Source organism: Sparus aurata, chromosome 21 (assembly GCF_900880675.1).
Source record: "Sparus aurata chromosome 21, fSpaAur1.1, whole genome shotgun sequence".
NCBI lineage: Eukaryota > Metazoa > Chordata > Actinopteri > Spariformes > Sparidae > Sparus > Sparus aurata.
In genome coordinates this window covers 4191618-4217784 of record NC_044207.1, presented here as the reverse complement: position 1 = coordinate 4217784, position 26167 = coordinate 4191618, and the positions used below count along the sequence as shown (strand labels likewise).

Below are 26167 nucleotides of genomic sequence, written 5' to 3'. Positions count from 1 at the left end.
AACATTTCTGGAGCTTCACAGCTAAACAACTTCAGCAGCTGGGGACCAAAAAAACAATAAACGAGACAAAATGGAAACCCCGAGATCCCAAATAGATTTTAAGAAGATGTTTTTATCCTTTTTAAGCCTAAATCTTCACTGCAGCTGCTAAGCTAAAATTGTGGTTGCATGAGTTTGTGAAATCTTCTCAAATCAATTTTAGGATCTTGGGGTTTCCTGCTGACTTACTTTACAAGCTCTAGAGGTGACATTTATGTCTGTTTGTTTGCTTGTTTGTTTGTTTGTTATACATTTGAAAAGTCCACAGCTGCTTCATCTGTTTAGGAGAATTCTGCAATGCTGTTTTGATGTTCCAGATATGTTTTGTTGAATACAAATATATTTATATATATTTTACTAAGTTGTGTACTTACATTATCCTACAAGTTTCCAAATCAGTTTAAAAGTTTTTAATCAAGGTGACAGTGTGTTTCATTTAGTCACCTGGTGCTATAAGTTCTGAGAGAAAGTCAGAGGGGGAGGAGCAAAGTCTGTGAACAAGACTAAACATAACCTAAATAATGTGATTGAAAGACTCCAAAACACCAAGCTAAGACATCAAAATATCTTGATAAGGCTTTTTGCTTCACATTATATTTCTAAACAGTAAACAGCTTCGCTTTCCCAGTTGGAGGCTCAATGCTTGTTCAAGGACACCTTGACAGTAACTGTTGGAGGACAGGGGGTCATTTCGCCTTCCTCCCCCACCCAGACACTCCATTTAGTGTCACTACTATGTCTCTTTAAACAAACACCACCCTCACAAAGAGCCCAAAACACCCCTCCAATTTCCTTTCCCCTACAAGATGTCAAGCATAAACATTACTGAAATCTGTATTATAATCCTTAAAAGTCCTTGAGATTGCAGTTGGGTGGGAGGACTGGGATCAGTATGGGGGGGGGGGGGGTTAATTGACTCATCTACTACTGGCTCTAATTGATTTGGGCATTAATCTGGTGGCTCCAGACTTAGAGCCAGGCTAATATGTCAGGAGACTGGAGAGAGTCCAGCTCTGCCCGGGGGCTGTTGTCGGCTGCAGGGAGGATTGAAGAAGATTAACAGAGATTTCTGAGCGTCCTGCAGGAACAACTCAGCTCAACTGTTTCTGTCTGCTCTTCTCTTGAAGCAACAAGGCAGGGTCAGAGTCTGGGGAAAGTCCTGCATGCAAATGTGGATATAATTACATTAAAGAGAAGGTTGTTGACAGGTTTTAGGGGAAAACTGTATCCTTCAAGGAAACTTCTTAGGCCCTTGAAGTGCTCCCAGGTGTCAGTGAGGAGGTTCTGGGGTCCTTCACTTGATTCCATAAGGGTCTTTTACTGAATTTTAAGAGGTGCTACAGATCGTGGAGTACAATGGGGATCTAAAAGTCCTTGACAGGACTGTACAGGTCATTGACTGGGGTCTATGGTCCTCAACTGGGATCTAGGGTCCTTGACTGTATGCCAATTTTCATGAGTGGACAATGGAAGACTCTGTGAAGTACTAAGGCGATTTATGACATTTCCCGATGGACAGATACTGATAGTGATTCCTAAATGTTACTAATTGAAACTGCCATTGGCCTAGTTGCTAACTCAGCTATGGGTTTGAATCCTCTAAAAAAAACCCCATTGGTACTGTATTCCTTGTTGTCAACCTAGACTCCATCTTCTTGGAGGATGTGTTGTTTCATCCCAGTCTGGCCAAGCTCCCCGTCTGAGCATAGTTAGAGGACTGTTCACTCAGTGATGGGGGATGTAATGCACATTTAGGGCTCTTGGCTACAGTAAAGTACAGTACACCAATCACCATCTATGACAAATCTCTCCCTAGCTGCCTGTCTTTACAGGAAAAACAATAATGCCAGAGCAAATAGCAGTCCACTATTTCACTGTAAGTTTAAGAGCGATACCTGAGCATCTGGCTGGAATCAATCACAGAGGAAACTATTCCAGTCTATGTCAGGGGTCTCAAACTGCTGGCCCACAGGATAAAAGAAGCTTTTGTTTTTCACTTTGTCTCAAATCTGCCACTGTACAGTCAGTTAGCAGTCCTAGCGCTCCCCACATTATTCATTTATATTTTGTTGATTCCTGTTACTCTGCTGCTGGCCCCGCTGCTGCACGGACTTGATCCTCCAGCAGTTTTTCTGAGTAATAATGGGCTATCTTGTAGTACTTGAATGCTTTAGTGGCCCTCCTATATGATGACAATACCAGCAGTGCCCCCAAGCTGATTTGAGATGGTCCCATGTGCTGCTTTCAGTCCTTTCATCACAGGTGTGCACTGATGTTTGCCACAGTGTCTAGACCTTCGCTTCAAATGTTGATTTTGCAAGGACCATTCAAACATAGCTCCAAAAGGACTTGGAGGCAGCATGTGTCATCACAGAGAAAACAACCGGCAGTGCACTTCACTGCCACAGTGTCCATGCAGGATCCACCAGAATCAAAATTATTGAAAGGAAGATGAATGGAGTTAGAACCCAGACATTCTTGAGAAAATTCTGTTGAAATCCACTTGGATGATGAAGATGAGATGTGGGTGGACCTTCCTGTAGGTCAAGATCCAAAACATACATGAAAGGAGAGCCAGAGGAAGAAAATAAAGACATTGAAATGGCCAGCAGACAACTCCAAGAGAACATTTGTGGGAGGAGCTGAAGATCATGTTTTTTGTTTTTTTTAAAAGGGGGAACTTTTTAAAGCTTTACTAAACCAGCTATTTGTAGCTCAATGATCTCTCATTGAAGAGGCATACATCCACACAAAGATCTCAATCCACACGGTAAATGAACGTAGAGAACAATAGGCACAGATGAAAGAACGCATCAACATGGCAATAGCTGTTTTATTCAAACACAATGCATAGAAAGCATAATGAGTACAGATAGGACTGTGCTGACTCATCACACAGTGTCCACTGTCATTTAAAAATCAGACTGAGCAGTGTGACCTGTTATCCAAACTGATGAGCCTCCTTCAAAGATCCATCATCACAATTTGCCAAAGTACGTATAAAGTGATCATGCAATACCAGAGGCAACAGGGTAATCACATGGTTCCATTGAACTTGGAGAACACAGGGACAAACCACACATTTCCAGTAGATATACTGTAGGCCTAAGATAACCTCAGGATGACAGCTTTCACTGCAGGGCTCATTGCTGAGGGGGGTTCAGATGAGTAGCCACTAAACAAGTTTATGAAGTTGAAGAGGTCATCTTAACATCAGCCTCTTCCTGGATGATTGTGTTTCTAACAAATCCTCAGATATCCACGATCCACTAGAATATGAACACTTCTAACCAACAATGGCTTCATTTCTGTGGGGATGGAGGAGCATGTCCCCCTCACTGATATTGTTTCAGGTTACTTTCCTTGCTACAACCTCTCTGCACACTGTTCTTTAATGTTCTAGTGATACTGTGGCGATGACTTTGACTTTTTTTACACTGGAGTTTGCCCATTATGCTACCTATGTTTTTCAGATGAAAAATAATTTAATGTGTATTTTGTGATTTTTTTTAACTCATATAGTCCCCACAAGTGCTAGAATTAACTTTCTTTTCTTTTCTAAGTTATTGTGTTGCACCACTTCTGAACCACACCCACTGTGAGGCCATTTTAAGTTTAAGTTTGCATAAATTCACAATTTGAATTTCAATTTTAAACACTTTTTATCGAAATCTTCACCTTAGCTGTTAAACCACAGTGATAGCGTTCATCCCATCTCAACCCCACACGGATGATGTAAATAACGTCTTTCCAGATCAATTCTGGATATCTGAGCTTCCGAAGACTAAGATTACACCAGTCAAGCTGTTTTTCTTTCATCACATTTTTTTGGTTTCGCTTTGTTTTGCTGTGAAGCATCAGGAAGATTTCACTGGACTTTTCATCCACACGGGGGTGAGTGGATACTGACTGAATTAAACATTTTGGGTGAATTTATCCTCTAATATTTGTATTTGAAGGTTTACAGCAGCAAACACGTCAAAGTGGACAACCACGAAGTGAAGAAAAAAAAAAAGCGTTTCCAATGGGCTGCTCTGACGTCTCAGTACAACACATAATTAAAAGCTGTATTCATGCAACAATGCAGACACACACACACACACACACACACACAAACACACATAGATAGAATATTGGGCAGTATGCAAATAAATGCTTACATTTCCCCCAAAAGATGAGCTCTGTTACAGAGAAGCATTAATCACTCACATCCTCAAGGAATATTAATCCCACCCTAATGAGGTTTAATATAACTTCATGGATGCTGCACTTAATGCCATCAATGTGTGTGTGATTGAAAAGACAGCAACTTCTAGTTTGAAGGTAAGATTCCTACTAATTATCTGTTAATTGTTGCTGTTGTAAAGATAACTGATATGGTATTCCAAAAAGTAGGCCGCTAAAGGACAATGCCATCTAATGTAAAAAGCAACAACAACAACAACACAACAAATTAAAAAGATCAGAGACTGACATGAGAGAGAAATACAATTCTGAATACATTTTATAAATGCATAGTTTTTCTAACACATGGCCAAAATGAAGAGCCAAATACTGGATCCATCTGTCTCTTTTGTGGTGCTGGGGTCCCTCTGGAGGACAATCTGTTTAATCCTGCAGTGAGTTATTTACTCTTCAGTGCATTACCGCCATCATGTGGTTACAGGGGAGAACATGTTCAGATTTAGGATGCATGCTGACGTTTGCATCTCGTTTCAGCACTCTTAACCGACCATCTCCATACTGACATTTAGACAGTCGCATTTTAGTAGTGTAATAAGGAGAACTTTCTCATTCCAGAAACTGACCACTAACATATCATTTAAATAAGAGCAAAGTTACCACATAATCCATCAGAAAGACAAGTGTCGACCTTTCCTCTACTACCAATGTCAGTAGAAAGTTTTCACTTTAGCTGTGGGAATATCAAAATATTGTTGCTTCCTGCCAACACTTCAGGGTGTCATGATAATTAAAGCTTTTGGGGGGCTGCTGTAAGAATGATTTAGAATTTCTTAACTGCAAAATAAAATGAAACATTAATTATAAAATGTCATAAAAAAAACCCCAATATGATTATTCTGGCATTCAGAAAATATAAATAATTGTGGTAATTCTAACTGATCTAAAACAGGAAGAGTTTAGTCTGATTTAATGTCAGACATTGAGAAAAAAAAGGTGTGTGTCTTTTTATACATACTACTTTTACACATTTTATTCAAACAAATCCAAAGGTAATCCAAAGTGCTGTACAAGTGATTTAAAAAGAAAAAGCATGCACACCAACTGCAATAAAAATGAAAAGTTAGAATAATAAAAGATAAAGAATAAAAGATAAAAACAAGAAAAACAAAATATTGCATGTAAAATGTTTATTAAGTTTAGTAAAGTTTTAAAAATATAATGAGATACTCTTGTTGGTTTGTTGTCCTGTGTGATTACAGACAGCCCATATTTCATTATGTTTCATGTTTCTGTCTATCAATTATTAATCAGAGAGGAAGCACAAAGATAGAATAGACATGTTGAAACAGGACTAACCAGCAACCAGGTGACTGTAAATAACTCAATAAACTGCCCAAAAATCCCTGACATGAGAAAACTGAACTTTGGAATGTTTAGAGCTCTTACTGTTCCACCTAGTTGTTGAGGACCGACTCTTAAAGCAGGGAGATTCCTTAAGGACATGTCCAAAGCAAATCTGAGGACAAACTGTTGTGATACCTTATTTTGGAGTGCGGGACTGACTGACCAATAGACAGTGCCATCTTTAGAAGAAAAAAAAAATAGTAAAGATTGAATTGCTCTATTCCTTATGTTTGGTACAATTGTTTGACATCCATAACATCTTCGATAAATATCTTGTACACATTTTCTCATATTCAAACCGTTGTGGAATCAGTACATAGAGCTACTCTCTTGATCACTGTGTATAGGTCCTTGTGCTTGTGATATATGAACATACATATAGTATGTGAACATTTGTTTTATATACTGATGAAGTGAATGTTTTGAATGCAGAATGAGTGCCATAATGTCTTTTTCCAAGATATAATGGCACACTGTAAAAATATGAGGCAGATTTGAACATTTTTGTAGCTGTTTTCTTCTTTAGTATGGGACAGCTTGTTACTGCACAAACAGATTCTGCAGATTATTTAAACATCCGATTATATTGAATAACTTCTTGCTTTAAATTATTCATCCAACCCTTTTGATAGGTTTGATGTGTTTGAAGGTGCTTTTCTTGCCATATGTAAAGAAGATTGGAAGGTAGTTTAGAAATAAAGCTGCCCCTCCATGACGTTTCTATCCAGTTAACGTCTCCAGGAATTATCTTCTCCACCTTGGAAACTAATCTAATCTATGCAAACCATAAGACTTACTTAATGTGATATGTTGTAAATATATGGAAGAGGATTAAATCCACAGAAAAAACACTGAGTTTATTTTCCCCCAGAATTCTTATTTTTCTTAGAATTCAGATTCCCCCCCCCCCCCCTATTAAACTGACTTCATTCTCTTCCTCCTCTTCCAGTGATACAAATAGGTACAGACATCTGTCATGGTAAAGGAGTTGATAGTTAATTTTATTATGGATTTATCAATAGTTATGGACATATAATCATCTCTTTACAATACAACATAAGATCAGAAGAGCATGACAGACCACTTCAACAGAATCTCATAGTTTTAAAAAAAATCAATAAATAAGGGCATAAATAAACCAAATACATGTTTTCAACTGAGATATAGATTCGTAAGTACTAATATTGTGTCTGCATGCGTCATGAAACATCCTCAACTATTTTCTGTACAAACACAGGAGATCTGTCGCATGTATGAGCGGAGAGTTCATATACAGAATGATTCTATGAGGCTACTAGACCGTACTGAGGAAAGGCCTGACATAGAAAACAAGGGACTCAGGAAGCACTTTATAGAGACCTCACACACCCACAGTGCATTTTCAGTTATGGTCATATATACATATGAAACGCATACAAACTTGATAACAAATAGACTCTCGCACACACACACATTTGAGTAACAGACAACCATGTCTGGGAGACCCTGATTTTATAGACTATGTTTCCCCTCTCTTCCTGAGGAAAAGAAAGCACACAATGCTAGCTCAAGCATACCATTGGTTGAAATTACAGCAGCATTACATCCAAGGCGGTACTATGGAAGTCCAGGACTGCCAACTTGAAAATTTTTTAAATCATTACAAAAAATTCAATTGTATTTTCCATTAGTGCGCTTATTATGTATGACTAAATTAAAAGCTCAATTTCAAAATTGTGTTTAACTTTCATGTTATAAAATCTCTAATCAGTGCTAGAATGTTTTGATAATTATATTGATGAATAATTGTCAGGCATACCAGGAGCAGCTGATAACGACTGTAAAAATTGACTTAATATTTTCAAATTGGAACAAACATATACAATTTGGCCCTTTGGCTAATTACCGTAAGTAAATACTTTTTCATTTTATTTTCTAAATGAAATGACTTTTTTCTTCTGTAAAAAGTTGTATCTTATTACAATTTGCAGAATAAGCCAAATTTAGGTAGGTGCACTCAAATTCAGTTTGTCTGAGGAGCCTTTGGAAAGGTGTTCAAGAATGTGAAAAACACAACTAGGCTCACATGACTGACGTGACTATGTTGTGACAATAAAGACATTTTAATAGTCCAAAGAGCATGCCTATTTTTAAATAGCTCATTCTTAAACAGTTTCTAATTGTAAGTTCTAGTCTGCAATTTCCTTTTCTAATTTAGGTGGCAAAGTTTTGGCCAATTTGGAAACATAACCTCCATTTTCCATCACATTTGATTTAATTTTCATTAGAGTTGTGCATTTTTTCCAGTTATCTGTGAAATCATCTGTCAAAGGAGTTATTTTTTAAAAACATTTTTGGCAGTCATTTTATATATTCATATATTAATTTAATTAATAACACATTCACAAATTAACATAACATAAAAAAAATGTCACTTTGTTAAAAAAAATGTTTCAGCATTGGCAACCCTGATCCTCCACAGTTTTTAGTCACATTTGTCTATTTTGACACCACAGATGTAAAGTTTGGCCAATGACTGGCAACCATTTTGTAACTGAGACAAGGAAGCCATGGTGTTCTACTCTAATGAGAGTCATCGTGTCTGAATGTTTTCATTTTAAACAATTCAAGATCCTAATATAGAGACTTAAGATTCCCTATGTGCTTATCTTCCTGTTTCCCCTGGTTCTCATTCATGTTGTGTTGTTTCTGCTCTACTGTTCCTCCCAAACACACAGACAGTAAGCTTGCTACTATAACACTAAAAAAATGATTCAATAAATGGTAAATGTAAAAACAAAACTTTCAGCATCTGTATGGCCCTTTCCTCTTGATAAGAAGGGTACTTCACATTGAATATGGCTCACTGTCATTGTCACTGTCATCATCATTTAAACACAGAGGTAATCTGCTCCTGTACAAAATTACATGCCCTCCCCATACACACACACGCATAATTAATCTTTACAAAAGAGGAAAATAAATACAGAATACTTTCATCAACAACACATCATCATCATCATCATCATCATCATATTAGAATAGTCTACAGAATCCTGTAAATTCTACTCTTGATTTCCAGAGTCTTGCTCTGGAGAAATGAATGGCAGTTATATAAGAGGTCATCACAATAAAATGTTGTCATAAGTAGTAGAAGTAGTAGTAGTAGTATAGTATAAATGGTATTATCACAGATAAACAACATTTAGTGGCTCAAAGAAAATCATCTAGGCCGCAAAGATGTTTTCTTTGACATCGTTGAAACCAGGTGTGGAGTTGAAATATGGAATATGAATTCCAGATGGACTTGTAATGTCTTCTTATGGTACTTTATTACTCTGGTCAGAGAGTCCATTAAAGTGTAGCAGTAACTGACAGCAGTTTCTCATCTGTACTGCATGTTGATTCACCTCTGTAACCAAAGCCAGTCCTCGGTTGGTGTGTTTACTGTATGAACATACAGATAGTGATAATTCCAAGTTAAATACAGGTTTGGTGTGTTTTTTAGTTGCTTCTTGTTTTTTCTTTGCTTAATCAGTGATGTTTTCATTCTTCTTTGGATTAAAGGGGTACTCCAGCCATTTAGTGTTTCATTTGCATAAAAGTGGGGGGACAAATTAAAAAATAAACATAAAAATCTGGAGTGGCAGAGGCTGAGATAACCTGACTAGAGACTATGGATCCTACATTTCCCATAATTTGCAACTTGTGAGACTCATACTGCCTGGCAAACACACACATCTTTCAAACTCTACATCACCAGTTAGTTACAAAGGCTTTTTTTGTAACCTGTAGTCTTTGAGCTCAAACTGAGATAACCCTGATGAAATCACTGTGACACCCTTCAAAGACACAGAAGACATTGCACTATGGTTTTTCATAGGATGAGTGATAATCAAAACTATGAGCAAGCTGACTTCCATGTTTAAAGTCACTGGGGTGCTTCTTAAAAGTGTCAGTAGCAGAGATGACAGCTAGATTTCATTTAAAAAGATGAAGAGTATGATTTATTCAGTGTATGATTTATAATTGTGTTGGACTTAAAATGCTCAGATATTAAACTACATTAATATTCATTGTAAGAATGATATTTAAATAAACCATTATGTGTGCAATCGTGATCATTTGAAGCGGTAGAGGCATATATTACAACACGTTCTTATTCCCCACCTCATCAAATATAGCAGCTTGGTCATTGGCCTTGTGCTATGATGCTCTTGCTACCCTACTCTAGTGTCAGTCTTGGACGTCACGTAAGCAATACAGTTTCATATACTGCATCTGGTTAGATTTTTAACATAGTTTACTTATTATGACCTTACTATGACTTTTATACTGTACTAATTAATAGTAATCGAAGTGACTTAAGTACATGTCTTACATAACGTAAGTTACATCAATTACGAATGTTAAATAACTTATTTACGAAAAAACTAATCACTCTTGACTCTAAGTCACAAGTGGGACTAGAGGAGTAACTACACTGTCAGACCTAAATGTGTGAGGCCATTGACCATGCTGCTCCAACTTTATGCACTGGGGTGAGAACAGGCTGTACCTTACAGGTCTGTCTGGTCAGGAAGTTAAATACCATATTTTAGAGAAATATATAGAGCAGTGGTATCTTTGCTTGCATAGTGTTCTAGAAATTATTTCTCCTTTCTGTGATTTATGCAGAGGAGAGACAAAAGTCAATAATGTTGCGGAAAATTCACATACCAGATACCTGAATCAAAAAACGGAATGTCTTTTTATCTACTTTGGACTGCTAAACGCATGTCTTTAAAAGAAAATAAAAACACCAAAGATATATTTTAGTTTTGTGACGATATCTGAAACAAGACTATTTCAAATCGTATTTCTGTCATCCAGCCATACTGTCTTTTCAAGTGACTAATGCACAAGATTGATGGCGAAGGAAAGTTACGTCATCCAGTCCAGACAAACACTGTGATTCATGAAAATGACACACTCACAGACAAAAACTTAATTATCAACTGCTACTTAATTCCAATGATAAACCTCTCATTTTTGGAGGTCAGTAAACCTTTACTTTATGGAACGGTGCAATGGTTTCCATTCTTTCAATTCTTTCATACACAGGAACAAATCTAAGATTTAGTAAAAAAAAAAAAAAAAAGGAAAAAAGAAAACATTTTCCCTTGACAACAACTCCTTAAGGGTATGGGGTCAAAATGAGTTCAAAGAGACCAGTTATGGCAAACCGTCAATACACTCTGAGCAGTTGACTTAAGTCACCCTTCACAGGATTTCTATGTAACTAAGAGCCTGGCCACACTAATTTAAAAAAATCAAGGTACAATTCTTTACAAATCAGCATGTTTTGTTTTTAAGTTTTTAGGCTAGGCCAACCCCTCTTGCTTTTTTGTGTTTCATCATACTGAATAGCTGACTGTTTTCACATTTAAATTGCTGTGGAATTCTTATGAAAGAGCTCTGTAACTGAGTGGCAAAGATGCTCTGACTCTCCTGACCTCTGATGAGGATACTGCATTCAGATACAGATTCCAAAATGAATGGAGCCATCTTTTTAGCTCAGTAGATTTTTCATATTTCATGGTTGGCATTTGTGTTGATGATACAGCTAGCTTGTTACTAATGGTGAACCTGTGCCACTGCCTGCATCACATTGGAATGTGAAGGAATGTGATCTTAGCAGTGTTTGTTGTGACCAGGCCCTTAATCAATAGAATACAGTTACCTCTCATTAACATTTGGAGCAGAATGTTGTACTCAAACCTGCCTCCTGCAGCAAAAACCATTACATCAGTGTAAAAAAGTTTGAAATATCATACAGCAGATAAAAATGTCAGGCTGTTTCAGACATCATGATATCATCCCAACTTTACTGTAAGATTTAAAAACTGGTCAAAAGATGCACTGTAGTCTGTTGTGTAATTGGTAATACTGAAACAACACTTCTGAAAATCATTCAATTTGCCATTTTGTTCAGAAACCTTTGGATTAACCCCAGGTCCCTTTATGCTCTTGTTTGTCATCTACTGGATTACTACTAACGGCTAGATTTATAGCCCTTTTTGTCTGATGGCTTTATAACAACAAGAGACAAACAGCTTTGATATTTATTTCTTTTTTAACAGCCATAAGATCATATCTGTCTTATCACCAGTTTCAAATTACAATCTTTTTAAATATAAAAGCATGGAGGACTGATACTGCCCAAATAAGAAAATAAAAAAAAATGTCTTAATTAATAAGTTGCACCACAAATATTACTAACAATAAATGTAGGGATTACTTAATTCAAAAAAGCCAAAAATGTATATTTCTTTTTCAATTTGCTGCCATATTTATTCATCTATTTATTAAATTCCATATATGTTTATTTTCCCATTTGTTTAAAAAAAAACAATAACAACAAAATAATACTAATAAAGTAAAAATAAATAAATACACAAGCAAATTCAAACAGAATTATAATGTCACATTTCATAAAGTAATGCCTTCATTTATTTTTGATATAATCTTTGGTGCATTTATTGGCATAAAATGTATTTATTGAGCCATTTATTCATTTTGAGTCTCAGGCAGTTTCAGTCCTTCACAGACAAGGCTTGTCTTATTATCTGTGTGTTTATCCATTGAAAAAACACTGCATTTAAACATCATTAAATTAAAAATATTTTCATCATACAACTAGAGAAGCTACTTCAGAGATGACATGAGATGTCTCATTCCATCCAATTAATCATTGGGTCTTGTGTTATATAATAAATCTTTGAGCATTAATTTAAAAGTCACTATCTCAACTAAGTATTGCTTAAGTGTAAATGTACCCTGTAAAACGAATTATCTTGATATCTAAGAGGGAGAAGGGACGTTAGGATCAAAACAAAGAGGAGAACCAGTGTGTGACCTATGCACGGTGTTCATCAAAACACCCAAAGCAGACCATTTCCCAGCATGACAGGTATTGTTTCCCCAATAACACAGTGTCTCTGACAGTATCAGCACTTAATAATTCACTTGATGGCTTTCTGTGTGACAAAAGCAGGGTTACAATTCTGTTTATTTACAACTGTAATTTTTGTAGTTTTGGTAATTGAATACTGAATTGTTAAAATAAAAACAGGGCGTGAGCCATCAGACAGTTTTAAAACAAATCTCCATTTTGATTTGGAACAAGAATAGAAAACACTGTTAAAACCTGTCTGATGGCTCCTTTTGGTGTCCCTTAAGAGTTTTTGTGAGCCAATAATAGAGCTGTGAAACATAAAAGTGATCATAATAACAATGATCAGGGGGGGCTCATATGTTCAATAAAGAGCTGATGTAGTGTGGAGATGGACAGGAGGACGAAAGATAAACAGTGATCATGGCATTCTCTTCTCCAGAGGGAAGAGAGAAACACTGTTTTTATATTACAACAGCCTGCAGTGTTCATACAGCCACAAGACCTGAAAGAATTACCTGTGAGTGCTGATGTGTGCAGTACACTTATGTGAGGGTTTTCATATGACACAGGGTAATGATTGTGTGTCTACTACTGTGTGTGTGTGTGTCTGTTTGTGTGTAAGGTTGTCCATCACGCCTGTACATGTACATGTTTGTGTAAAATTACAAGACCCACAGACAAAACCTTCAGCATCTACAAAAGTCAAACCTGATAACAATCCTCCACCTCTCTGCAGCATATCAACATGTAAACTGTTGCGTACTCTTAGATGCACAAAACATCTTGGACAGCAGAGGCTTGCTGGATGACATCTACTCTACTGCCAGCATTCAAATCTTTAAACAAACTAGCTTATGTGACCATGTCTAATGTTGAAGTGCTTCTAACTGTTCCACGCTGTTCATAATAGTTTTCTCCTTAGTGCATCCCATTGCCCCCCTGATCTTGTATTCAGACACTCATAGATGATCCAGCAAGGACCTTCTTTTAAGCATACTGATACCGTAAAGGGGTAATTGGTAAGAAATAGCCAGAAACTGAAGCTAGTTAAAACACTGTAGGGGAGAGCATAACCGTTTCCTGATGCTCACTATATTCTTTGCCGTTGCTATATTTTGGCTGTAGCGACTAGCTGCTCTTAGAAAGTAGCTCAGTTAGCCATGGAGCTAAGTGGTCCTATTAGCTGATGGCAGTCTGACATAATACTATTGGATAGTGAACCCAAAAATAGCCAATTCAGTCCAATAAGAAATGCTTGCCAAAAACGTTTTAAATTCTGGGTTTACTTTGTGGTTATGTGGCTCACTGAATATGCGCAGTAGTGTTTCTCCCGCTCAGGCCATAGATCTTACAGATTATTTTGTTTACTTATTTGAATAAGTAGCAAACTCATCGCTCGCCTACATCTCCCGGCTGGTGCTACAGGGGCCATCAGACTGGCACCAATTGTGGAACAAAATGGTATTAGGAGACAGGAGAGGATTGGGCTAGCTGGTTAGCATGCTAACTTCAGCAGACATCCCTGCAGACATCTCCTCAGTAGACATCATTGTACATAGATGTTTTTGACATAACATCTACACTGCTGTTTCACACTCACATGTTTTAATATATAAATGATAAATTCTGTCCATATCTTACAAATTGCCCCTTTAACACTAACCAGTGCAGTCTTTCTCTAACATTAACCAAGTAGGATGCAACAAGGTTGCTGCTTTAACTCTTCTGATCATGATCATGAGCATGCTCAGACTCAAGTTCTGAGAAAATATGGAATTTAATTAAATTACACCCCTACTGTGCATTGGTGTGGACAACCATACATTTTTGTTGTGTTGTGTTTAGTGTAGTACTGCTTGTCAGCCCTGTGTGTGCCCCTGGTAATGTCCTCATAGCCGTGTCTGAGCCTCAGGTATGTAGATCTCAATGCTGTCAGCGCTCTCCGTGGCTGAGTTTTGCCGTACGGACGCAGCTCTTTTGGCAGCCATCAGGCGCTTCCTGGCCTCCTGCCGCTGTTTCTCTGAGCTCTCCAGTGAACGATCTCTGGCCAGAGGCGGGTGGTGGTGGGGGCCCTTGGGTGGCTTTTTTGGCACTGGAGGTGGAAGACGCCTCTCCTGGTGGGAGAGGACGGTGGGGGGGAGTAGGGGAGAACATTTCAGGAAAAAGACAGACCTATATTTCTGTGAGTGTGTGTGTGTGTGCATATGTCTGTGATGCCCATTAGTACTGCCACCTTTAATGCAGTAGATGGTAACATACAATAACCATCATTAATAAACAGTAAATATAATGTTGATTAAACTTTAGTTCATAGTTATTTGACTGAAACAATGCAGTGCTTTATACACCATTTCTAAATACATTGTTTAATGGGAAGTTGCAGCTGATATTTTAACAAACATTTTCAACAGCTGATAATTAGTTTATAAAGCATTTCATAGTAAACTTAGTCGCACCATTTATTACTGATGGTTATTACAAAGTGTTACCCAGAAAGCTTTTGCTTCAATGTATGCCTGTGCACTTGTACATGACCATGAATACTCTAAGTAAAGAAGAGGTAAGCTGAATTTGACATAATTGACATAAATATTTTTGATCATCTTTAGATTTCTTAACATACTGAATCACACACTGTTTCAATGATACTGAAGCTACTTCATATGCTCTGATTTTGGAAACTTTCCCTTCAAGTGTTGATTCATACATTGTTGTTCTACAGGATTGTTTCCATTTTCTCTGCTTAACAACATCAGTGTATGCTAATATGCAATCTACTGTACATTACTGTCAAATGTGTTTGTGTGTGACATGACCTTAAACAATCTGAAGCTTTCAAATGCATCAATAACTTTTTTAAATCACTGTTTTGGACATATTTGGTTTTATTTTCCTTCCAATCTGTTTGTTTCAGTGTTAATGTATGTCTCTCTGATTGTATCTCCTCTGCTCTGTGTGAACTGCTCCATGCTGAAAAATGTATTTGTAGAGAAGAAACATTCTCTATCTTTACACTGGTGGCTACAACACACACAACAAAAAGCCACACATATTAAGGCGGCTGCAGGCGTCAGAAAGAAGGAAGGAAGGAAGGAAGGCCAGAAGGAAGCATGGAGTGATGGATGGAAAGACAGACATGATGGATCCATGGAGGCCCAGAGGTGTCAAGGCCCTGTGGTGTTGTTGGCATTGCAGTTATGCTGATTGATGCGTGGCTTTTTGCAAGCGCCTTCACTGTCAACACAAAAAAAAGCACAAGAAAGAACAAAGACAACAATGAGAGCAAATGAGGAGGCCAGCAGAGTCAGTATTCACAATGATGCAAAGCCACAACACATACTGCCGAAAGAGAGCAGGCAGAAGACATCTGAAAGAGATTGACAGATACACTTATAGATATGCAGAAGCAAGAGTATCTGTAACACCATAGAGACCAAGCCAGACAAGCATGCATGAACTCTACCATGAGAGGAAGTGATAATGTAGGATAAAAAAAAAAGGCTTTTTGCTTCCGTCATGGTCATGTATAAATTGAGTGTGTCTATTTTTGTTTCCTTACAACATTAATTCACCACCAAACCCCCACTTAAAAGCAGTTGAAGGAAACTGTGTACAGATCGGATCTGTCAGACTGTCTGCTGTCACTATTGCACGTCAAACAAGAACGGCTTCCTTCCAGTAACAGCAGATACAACTACAATCTAATTATTAGCTAAGAAAGAACTTTAGAGTGCAAAAGACATGTGTTGAAGTTAAACAATTGTTCTTAGGGAGAAGAAATAGTTTATATGAATTCTTCAGCAACAACATGGTCTGTAAAGGCCCCCACACATTACCTTATAATACCAGTCTTACAAGTTCATGTAAAGCCAAACTGTGTCAGATGGTGCATTCCAATTTTTGCCCTATCCATCATACATCACCAGCTGTCATCAATGGTGTTTATGTAAACAGATGCGACTGGGCATTTTCAGTTGTGATAATTTCTCTTGAGTTACCGTGGCAACCTTGGTATTATTACAATGCCATTTGCCATTTATCCAACACATCCTCATACCTAAACAACTGAATATGTAGAGTGTCAGAAACTATTCCTGCGTAACAGCGACAAACGTACTGGACCTTCATCTTCAGTCACAGTTTGGTAAGCTTTAGGCAACAAAACTACTTGTTTTTGCCTTTGGAAAACATTGTAGTTTGGGTTAAAATGCGTTGCTATCTTTGTAACTTACCTACAGCATACCTACATTACCTAAGCAATTTACATTACATTATGTTTATGACTTGACTTCACTACATTAGTAAGTTTAAAGGACTCACTGTTGACATATGGTTTCACATTGGACCTGAAAGTGGTCTTTTATATCATAGTCTTTCCCAACTGTCCTGAATGTTCATCTCCGGCCTCCTCCCTTACAGACTTTTAACTCTTTAGACCATCTCTCCTCACTTTCCTGCTGGAGGTCACCCCACAACATCCAACATAAATAAATCCTTAAAATGTATCCAATGGAGATGCTAAGGCATGGACACAAGTCTAATTCATTGACAATTTCACACTATTAATCAAGTCATCAAGTAAAAAAGTACACTGCTTCAATACTGGGCCACTACCACTGCTTTAAAGACTAACATTAGCAACCCATGCTCCTACCCTTCCAGTCTGCACTGGAGTGTTACCAAGTGCAGCAACTTCACTGCTGGACTTTACTTGGATTTACGGTGACAAATGCCATCAAAAAGGGGGAAATGCGACTTTTAAAAAGGTAAAAATGCGGGATCGCAATTTGTGTCAGACTATAATTAGAGGCATGTCAAACGGGTCACCAGTCATCAACAGTTAATATAAAATGACTTGCTTCATCCAGCTAAATTATTCTTTGAAAATACAGCAAAAAGCCAGCTATGGACATCAAGCAGGCATATAGAAACCAGTGTGGTATCCACATACATGAACTGTACAATATATGTCTTTTGCTGATTATTATATGGCATAGTTATTCTGTCATGTTATGCTGTATTTTGACTGTATTAGATGTGGGAGGGCATTTACAAAAATATTTGTTACATTTGAATCTTAACATGTGGTGAGAATCAGTGTTTCTTTTCACTTTTGAAGTAATTTCATTAGCTGTATCTTGTCTTTTTTTCAAAGTTTGAAGTCACTCATGGCATCATGATTGTTCTGACCCTAGTGGTGGAAGATTATTGTCTGAACACCATCACACATGTCAATAGGGTGGGACCTATATAAAATATCAGTACCTGTCTCTGAGTATGGTTGTTGATCTGAAAGAAAGCCTGAGGACCAGAAATACCATCAGATTAAAAACAGAAAGGCACACAGATTTTGCAACTCTCTGATCTGCTTTCTGGATGTAGCAGCAATCAAAGCACACTGTGAGAAATGAATCCTAATTTTGTGACACTTTATTGTTAGAAAATGTTCGGTCAGGAAAAATACATTCTTGTTGAGCTGGCATCATCCCTCAAAATCGAGTATCCTCTGGCCTAAGTTCCTTTCAGATCATGGTCATGCAGTCAGCCAGACATCATACTGGATGCTTGTGTTTGTACCTTTCTCTCGGGTGGATCCAAGGGTCTCCAGTTGTTGGCTCTGAGCTGGTGAAGCTCATCAAATTTGAGGCTTATGTTCTCGATTGAAAGCTGAAGCATATCCCAGAATCCAGCCAGGTCTGAGGAAACAGGTCGAGGGTGGGCGTTGGGGTTCTATTACAGTAGAGACAGGTGGAGAAAGAAAAAAAGCCAGGTAGCAGAAGAATGAATGACATTATTTTTATATATTCGGTCATCTTCAGCTTTGTTTGTAGAGCAGTTAAAAACATGTTAGCAAAATAATATAGAATACAAAACACAATATGTATATTTAATTACTGGTGATTCAAAAGTGTCAACTTTATCTTACCCCCCTGAAGGGTATATTTCATATTGCTACTCAGTATGTTTTAATGTCTTCAGATAGCTTTTCACACAATATGCAATCGGGGAAACATGATAAACCAGTATCCTCTGGGGATCATGAATATCTGTAACAAATTCCATCCAACCATCCAGCAGTCACGGAGATATGACAGTCTGGGCTGACCTACCAACAGTCCAACAAAGCCTTCAGCTAGCATGGCTGAGATATTTAGAAAGATTTAGTGCCCCCTTGCCCCTCAGTACAGAGTCGATAAAATCTTTTATGTCCCTATGAAATGGGACAACTGTTCAGGACCCTCATACGTCATCAATTGTTGATTGTGCTTATGATGCAACAAGACATTTCTAATATGCCATCTTCTGCTGTGGTGATTTCCCTTGTGTTACCATGCCAATTATAGTACATATCAAGTCATCAAATAAAAGAGAACACTGCTTCATTACCTGGCAACTAGTGGTGCTTTGTAGGCTTACATTTGCAACCCGTGCTCCTTACCTGCCATTCTGCACTGATAACAGAGGAGCTATTTGTAATTTCCAGCCACCTGTTTCATTTGTTTCTATGCAAATTCATTCATTCATTCAAGTAAAGACGGAAATAATTTCTAATGTTTGTATTTATTTGCCCATATATTCACTATCCCTCAGTTGCATTATTGCATTCTTTTGTTTCAAATAAGTGTGAAATAAAACTCTTTTTAGGTATACTTTGATATAAATTTCTGTGACCAGTTCATTCTATTGATGTAGCAAACACAGGTCTGTGTAAGCAAGCATACTGAACAACCACTGTCACCCACAATTTGATTAAAGCTGCCAGTGGTAGGGGTGAGGGTGTAGTAGGATTGGGCCTTTGTGTTTGATATTTAGACGGTCAAAAAAATGATTATCAAAAATATAAATAGGCATCTGGTAAAAAGAAATGAGTGAGGGTGTTTCAGACTCACCAGATTCTCCTCACACAGCTCCCTGAACTGTTGGAACTTCTGGGATATCAGGAGCTGAGCACTTCCTATAGCACTCCTCATCTTTCCGAGGACTATAAGCACAGACACAGTTCTTGAGAAAGTGCACACAACTGTTACAGCACATTTTGTTTTCCTGCTTACCAAGGACACAGCATCTAAATATTATGTTGATGTATAATCCATGATCTACGGTTGGTCTTGATGCATGATTTACGTGACAACATAATTGTTTGGTAACTGACAAAAGTTTTTCTGAAGAGCCCAGGAACCCCAAGTTTTTTCAGCTTCCTAATGAGTGTAGATATACAGCTGGCTTGAATTCCTGTCACACAAAACAGAATTCTGACAGAAGGACTTGAATGCATTTTTCATAGTGGCCCTCATCCTCTTCCCCAGAAGTTTACTTGACGTGACGAAGCAGCTAAAGACACAACACATTTTAATAGGACTTATAACTTTAGATTTGTAGAGGTAATTAAATGATATCTTTCCTACATCGCAATACACAAACCTACACATGACAAATACAGACACACACACAAATACATACTATCTTCAGGCAAGGCATTCTCTCGCTGGTCGAGCTCCATCTGTCGACACCATCCCTCCAGTCGGTCAGTCTCTGCCTGCAGCAGCTTCAGAAACCAGCGTCCATCTCTCTGACACACTGACCGCTGCACCACCTGCCATTCAAACAATCAGATGTTCACAACATGTAGAGACACACCTGCAGAGGTAGTTTGTCTACAAACACTACAATGACAAAGCCAATTATGTGGATAAAACTTAAACATCATATATGCCTTGAAAGTTAATGCTACGTCACCTGTAGTGATTAATGTTATATCAATTTACAAGATCAAAATTCCTGAAATTAAGATTTATACTATTTCATTTAAAGAATACAATTATGTACATTTTTAATTTTCCAAGAAATCTGGCCTTTTATTACAGTATACACTTATGTATACTTTAAATCAGCTGTAAAACCCAATTTATATATCTATAATTCTTTGTACCATTGACCTTCACCAACTTCCTTCAATAATCTCTTTATCTCTTTAACCATCAATGTGTCTGTTAGACCCGATCCCAACTAAAGAAGCTCTACCTTTACTTTGCACGTCTATACTCGACATGATCAGTCTGTCCCCATTTACAGGACATGTACCACAGTCCTTTTAAGTAGCTGCAATCAAACCGCTTCTTAAAAGCCTACACTTGACTAGAGGTTTTACCACGGGGAGGGATGCTGTTTTCTGGGGGAAAGTTCACTAAAGTATCTGTTGGGAAGGCTGACCGTTGCAGTGATTGCGTTTATTGCATTGATTGAGATGCCAGAAACAGTAATCCACAATAGTGGAAGGCAACAAAGACATGGTGAGTTAAAGCATTTTGCTCTGAATCCCATCACATAATCACCGCCATTCAACTGTGGAAGCTGCCTGGCTCTGCTGCAGGGGACAGATGCCGTTTTTCGGGCAGAAATGTGACGAGAGTCAGTAGAACAAAAAGGCTGACTGACACTATTCCATGTGGCTAATCCCATTTGAAACAGGTTTGGATGAATCGCTGCAAAATGAAAATAAATTTTATAAGTAAAGTAATTTATTTATTTCATCATTAGGCAATTTGATGAGATAGTATGAAAAATTCCAAAAGAAGAAGCAAACTTTCTCATTTATTTATTTTAGGTTTGATTGAGTTGTTGATGTCAGAAACTTGTCCAGAAAGTATGAAACCATGCAATACTGTAGTTTATGTGTATTAAGCTGTGGAACTAACCCAATGAACAGGCTCAGTAGGTATCACACAAAGACAGACTGTATACCGAGGAAGCCAGCACGAGTATATGAGAAATATAATATCTTTTTTATGAATGCAATAAATATTAACACATTCACATAAAAAAGTTTCAACGGAATAAACATTTACTTTAGAAAAATCTAAGTCAAAATATATTTATAAAGTGGATTATTCTGCTCTGAACCTATATTTTGCGGGATGTGTGGCACTCACAGGACCAAATAACTTCTAGATGTGATAGAACTATTTCAATACTAGACCGAATCCATAGTTTGTTGCAAGAAAGTAAAAATTAGTGGAGGTAAATTGACAGATTCTATGTTCCGGAAAAAAATAAAAAGACTTATTATTGATTAGAAATAAAAAAATAAAAATGATTTGATGACTATAACCATTTAGTAACTATTTACATCACAGCTATTTAAATTAAAACATGTTGCCAAATTTTCTTTGGGCCTCTCCCAATCCAGTGAAAAATGAGCAGTTGTTGAGGTTTAGAATACACATACAGTGTATTCTATGGCCAAACAAGTCTGTGATGTATGTGCTTGCCTCTGTGTCCACTCCACAAGAAAAAAAAAAAACTCTTATATGTACAAAAAATTCAGCAATATTCATTTTTTTTTTTATTTTGATGAAGAATTTAATTTCTGTTAATTCCTCAGACATGTTTGTATATACATCATAGATAAAAACCCACTATTGATATACTGGTCACAGGTTGTTTTTTTTCATAATGCTGTGATTAAAAGAGCAATGGAATATTTAAGTCCTTATCTTCAACACCATATTGGGTTAATGATGAGAATAAGCTACATTTCTAACAGAAATGACATCCCTGAAAACACATCAAACTCAACAGTAGAGACCAACAAAGATTATTTTATCATCATTAAGTGTGATCCATTATTAATCTTTTTCATAATTTGATTACTCAGTTACAGTAAAAATTGTATCCAAAAATGACAAGTGATCATGAGAGGTTAACAGATCCTTTGCATGTTCTCATATTGGCATAAAATCCAGATAAGATTATGGACACTTTGATTTAAACTCAGGCAGGTACTGAAGATGCATCTTGGCCTGCTCACAAATCTGATTGCAAACCATCTTTGTTTTCTCCACTGCATGCAAATCAGGTTTGGCCTCTTCCATTACAGAAGGAGGTGGTAATGCACCTGAAGCTGTTAGGTAACTGACACACAGGCAAGAAGAAGTAATTCTTCACTTTAGCAGTTTAGTCATAGAATTGACAGTTAAGATAGCATTAGCCTACATTTAGAGGCTATCGCAAACACATGACTGAGTCAAGACAACAGTTTTACTGTCTCCAGAGGCTCTCATTAAAGTAAAGACAGCTAATGAATAGATAAATCTTAATGTTTGTCAGGATGACGTTTGATTTCCCAACTTCTGTTGTCTCATTTAGCAACTTGCTAGCTAAAACCTGTTCTGATGTTAATGTGAAATTTTCCTAAGCCTGTGTTAACCACAGACCTTATTTTGGGCATCTGACAAAGCTCATGTAGAAAACCCATTGACTTGTGATTTAGCTAAATGCTAACTTGTTTCCGGATTTCTCATTCTTGTAGCGCTCTGGAGCAGCTCAGTGCACCAACTGTATGATTGTAAGTACTGAAACCACTGGAGCCACTTTTCATGTTGCTTTAGGGACTATTCACACAGAGACTAGTCACTGCAGGTGTGGTCGCTTTAAAAAGCCCTCTGAAAGGCTTGTTTTGAAAAAAACAGCATTGAGTGCCTGTGTAGTGTGGCTGCATGCGCACCCAGCCATCATATGTAATCAATGGGAAACAAGGTGCAACTCCTATGCCTTGTGCTGTAGAGCTGAACATTTTTCAACCTTTAAAACCACTAGAAAGATGCAACATGCAGCGTAACTGCTTTGTAACTTCAGCTTTTTGTTTGCACTTGTGCTACAAAGCACACTTTTCACATTTGATTTGATGATTAAAATAAAATGTTAAGGCTTTGATTGTAGATGATCCACATCTTGTAAGAATTGGGTTGATTGTGTTGAAAGAGGCTTAAAAGGCTCCATAGAGATGAACTGCAGATTTATGAGTGTTCTGTCTCCAAGCAACCCCTTTCACATTAAACAGTGTTGTAACTTACACTTATAACATAAGAATATTCATTAATGCAGCTTTAACAAGAACTTAGCATTATGAAAAAGCAGAAACTGAGTGCCATTAATAAGTGAGTATTTCTGGCATGATGACTGTATTTGTAAGAAATGAACGCTGTTGACAGTCTTTAGACCTGTCAATGAATCAGCTCCCACATACCTCCAAAATAGAAGAGCTGTTGAAGTTGACATCAAGTGGGTCATCTGATACACTGTCTATCCAGGGGTCTGGAGGGGGGAGGATGGACGGGTCAAAGCCTACATCCTCATATTCATCAGAGGCACAGGCGTGGTAGTGGTTCCCTGAGCCCTGGATGCTGACGGTGGAGGTGGTGGCATCGCGAGAATATTGCCGAGAGATGGCACCAGATGACAGGACTTCCATGTCAGTGTCCGGGGAGTCTAGAGGGGTGTCCAGCATGTCCGGCATGTCCAGATCTGCCTGAAAGGATTAATAAATAATTGTCAATAACTGACTGAATGAGCAGATGAGTTTTTGAAAAGTTTACATCGTCTCTGAATTATATTCAGTTTAATTAGATCGGGTAGAATTCCATTGCATGGCTGTGGGTCATTGTGTTTTTATAGTCAAATCGTCCAAGCAGACTATCTATTCTGATCAGATGCATTGCAGTGCATTAAAAGTGGCTCTGATGGCTGCTGTTAGGTACCATTGCTTTTAAAAGTAACTCATTACATTACAAGACAACTGCAATGAAAAAGTAATTTGTTATGTTACTGCTTAGAAGAGTATCATGTTAGAGTAGTTTGGAGTTAACAAAAATTAAAGCAAAACCTCTTTGCAACTTGTTGTGCATGTGGGTTATATTGGTTATATGGTGTGTAGCAGACTGTACATGTACCTTCCAATGTATTGACTCTACTGTCATTGTGTAGTCTTTACAGCCCACAGTTGGTAAGTGTGCAACCTAATAATAGGAATGACATATGCTATATAACATTTACATCTTTATTCTGCTAACAATCTGTCAGTGAACTGGGAAGAGGCAGACAGTTTTAGGTACAGCTGTTTCAATGGAAACAAGACAACAAGCACTTCTCCTCCAGGCACAAATTGAATTTCACTGTAATGTTGTTCTTGTTCTTTTGGCCCAAAAATTCAAAACAATGTGAATAACTTCACCAAGTTAATGCTGTCCTCTCTGCCACCTCGCTACATTGAATTAGCTAGCTAGGCGTGCACACTGACAAAACTGTAGGTTTATTATAGCCACCTGCTGAGCAGCAGGAGAGGAACAAAAGCAGTGACAATGCTTCAGGGATTTTATTTTTATTTTATTTGTTTTATCATGCAGACGTATATTAACATCTTAATCTTACTCTGATGATGCTCATAACAGGTAGTCTGAGTGGTAGTCTGATCAAAAATTTGAGGGACACCTCTACATGAGTTATAACCACTGCTGAACCCGATTAGTCTTCTATATAGCCACTTTGGTAAGGGAGCAACTTGAGCGTGTGCAGCCCCTCACATGCAGCGCCTGTGATATTTAAATGTGTTTTCTTCATTTTAAGCCTGTCACCATCATATATAATGAGAAAGGATAATCAAAAAATCTTGTGTATGTCCTTCTTATAGGGATAGGGATTAGTGCTGATATGTAGACATATGAAAGGTTTAATGATATTATTAACTGGAAATGAATGTGCCAATGTCTCTCAGGCGACGTTACGGAGTAATGCAAAAGTAATGTAACATGCAGTGTAAGGAATTACTTTCTACAGGCACGGACACAAATTTGATTAGTAATACTTGACCACTCCGTGATATCCAGAGACTGATAGCCAATAATCTTGTTGTTAAGTTTTCTGTGGCTTTTGTATACAAATGTTGCTCCCTTACTGACCACAGCTTCATAAACATTGTCTGAACTCTTTACAAGGAAAATATTTCCACCGCTGGGTTCAGTCATTAATATGATGGGACCCTCACAGTGGTTAACTCTCAAAAGACACCCAAAATAGAAAATTAATATTGCAAAGAAAATATATTTTATACAAGAGAAAAATCTGGGCATGCACACTTCTACCAAGGTTGCACAATGATATCAACAAGTATGATTTATCAACAGAAAATATTATCAATTATTTTATTATTATTGGCTACTGGTTTTGGATTTAGTTCAAAATACATATAGGTACAATCATGTGATACATGCGCCAAATATTTCCATGAAAGTCAAAGCAGTAGGTCAAGAGATAATGGATTTCTTAATTGTTACACAATGTTAATAAATCCCTTAAAAAACTGACCTTGGATCTGGATCCACAGTAAAACTAAACCAAGGCCCAAGGCCTAATTGCCACAGAATCTGAGGCCATTTTGTAGGATTTAGTGACATCTAACAATGTGGTTGCAGATTGAAAACAACTGACGACTCCTTGTTACGGCCAACGCCGAGCACTGCCTCCGTTTTTCTGTGTGTGTGTGTGTGTGTGTGTGTGTGTGTTTGCCTGTCTCTTGGTGTTGTTTCAGAATGTGGGTGCTCCTCCCCCTTCTTGGCCTGAGGGACTCTGAGTGGACCGGCACCTGGACGACGCACCAATCGGGACGGAGCAATTCGCGGAAGTGGCTATACATTTCTGGCCAGCATGGCAGTCGGGGCGGCTGTGATTTCTATTGAGCAGCACGCCACTGTGTCTCCCGAAATTTTACGGACATTTGAATTCCCTGTGATTGAGACACTTGTTAATTGTCTGCGGACTGGGCCAGGTTTAGCCACATTAGAGTACTGA

The 26167-nt window shown here is 37.7% G+C and overlaps 1 protein-coding gene and 1 long non-coding RNA gene across 12 annotated transcripts in view; one reads left to right on the top strand and one right to left on the bottom strand.

Moving 5' to 3' along the window:
- Nucleotides 1-6602: 6602 nt before the first annotated feature.
- LOC115572321 (disks large-associated protein 1-like) overlaps nucleotides 6603-26167 on the bottom strand; it is a 122004-nt gene continuing 102439 nt past the window's right edge. For 7 of the 11 annotated variants that reach the window (XM_030402255.1, XM_030402257.1, XM_030402254.1 and 4 more), the window contains 6 exons: nucleotides 23571-23852; nucleotides 20006-20138; nucleotides 19435-19526; nucleotides 18122-18274; nucleotides 17810-17845; nucleotides 6603-14658 (listed from right to left, as the gene is read on the bottom strand). In XM_030402255.1, coding sequence (XP_030258115.1) covers nucleotides 14434-14658; nucleotides 17810-17845; nucleotides 18122-18274; nucleotides 19435-19526; nucleotides 20006-20138; nucleotides 23571-23852 — 921 coding nt within the window. In that variant the 3' untranslated portion in view covers nucleotides 6603-14433. Of the gene's footprint in view, nucleotides 14659-15411; nucleotides 15779-16380; nucleotides 17846-18121; nucleotides 18275-19434; nucleotides 19527-20005; nucleotides 20139-23570; nucleotides 23853-26167 lie in introns of those variants that run through there. The other 4 variants (XR_003982074.1, XM_030402261.1, XM_030402258.1 and 1 more) reach the window with 4 other exon arrangements.
- On the top strand, nucleotides 16586-23886 carry LOC115572322 (uncharacterized). Its single transcript, XR_003982075.1, has 4 exons — nucleotides 16586-16688; nucleotides 22401-22452; nucleotides 22854-22889; nucleotides 23635-23886. It is a non-coding gene; the product is annotated as an uncharacterized LOC115572322 (long non-coding RNA).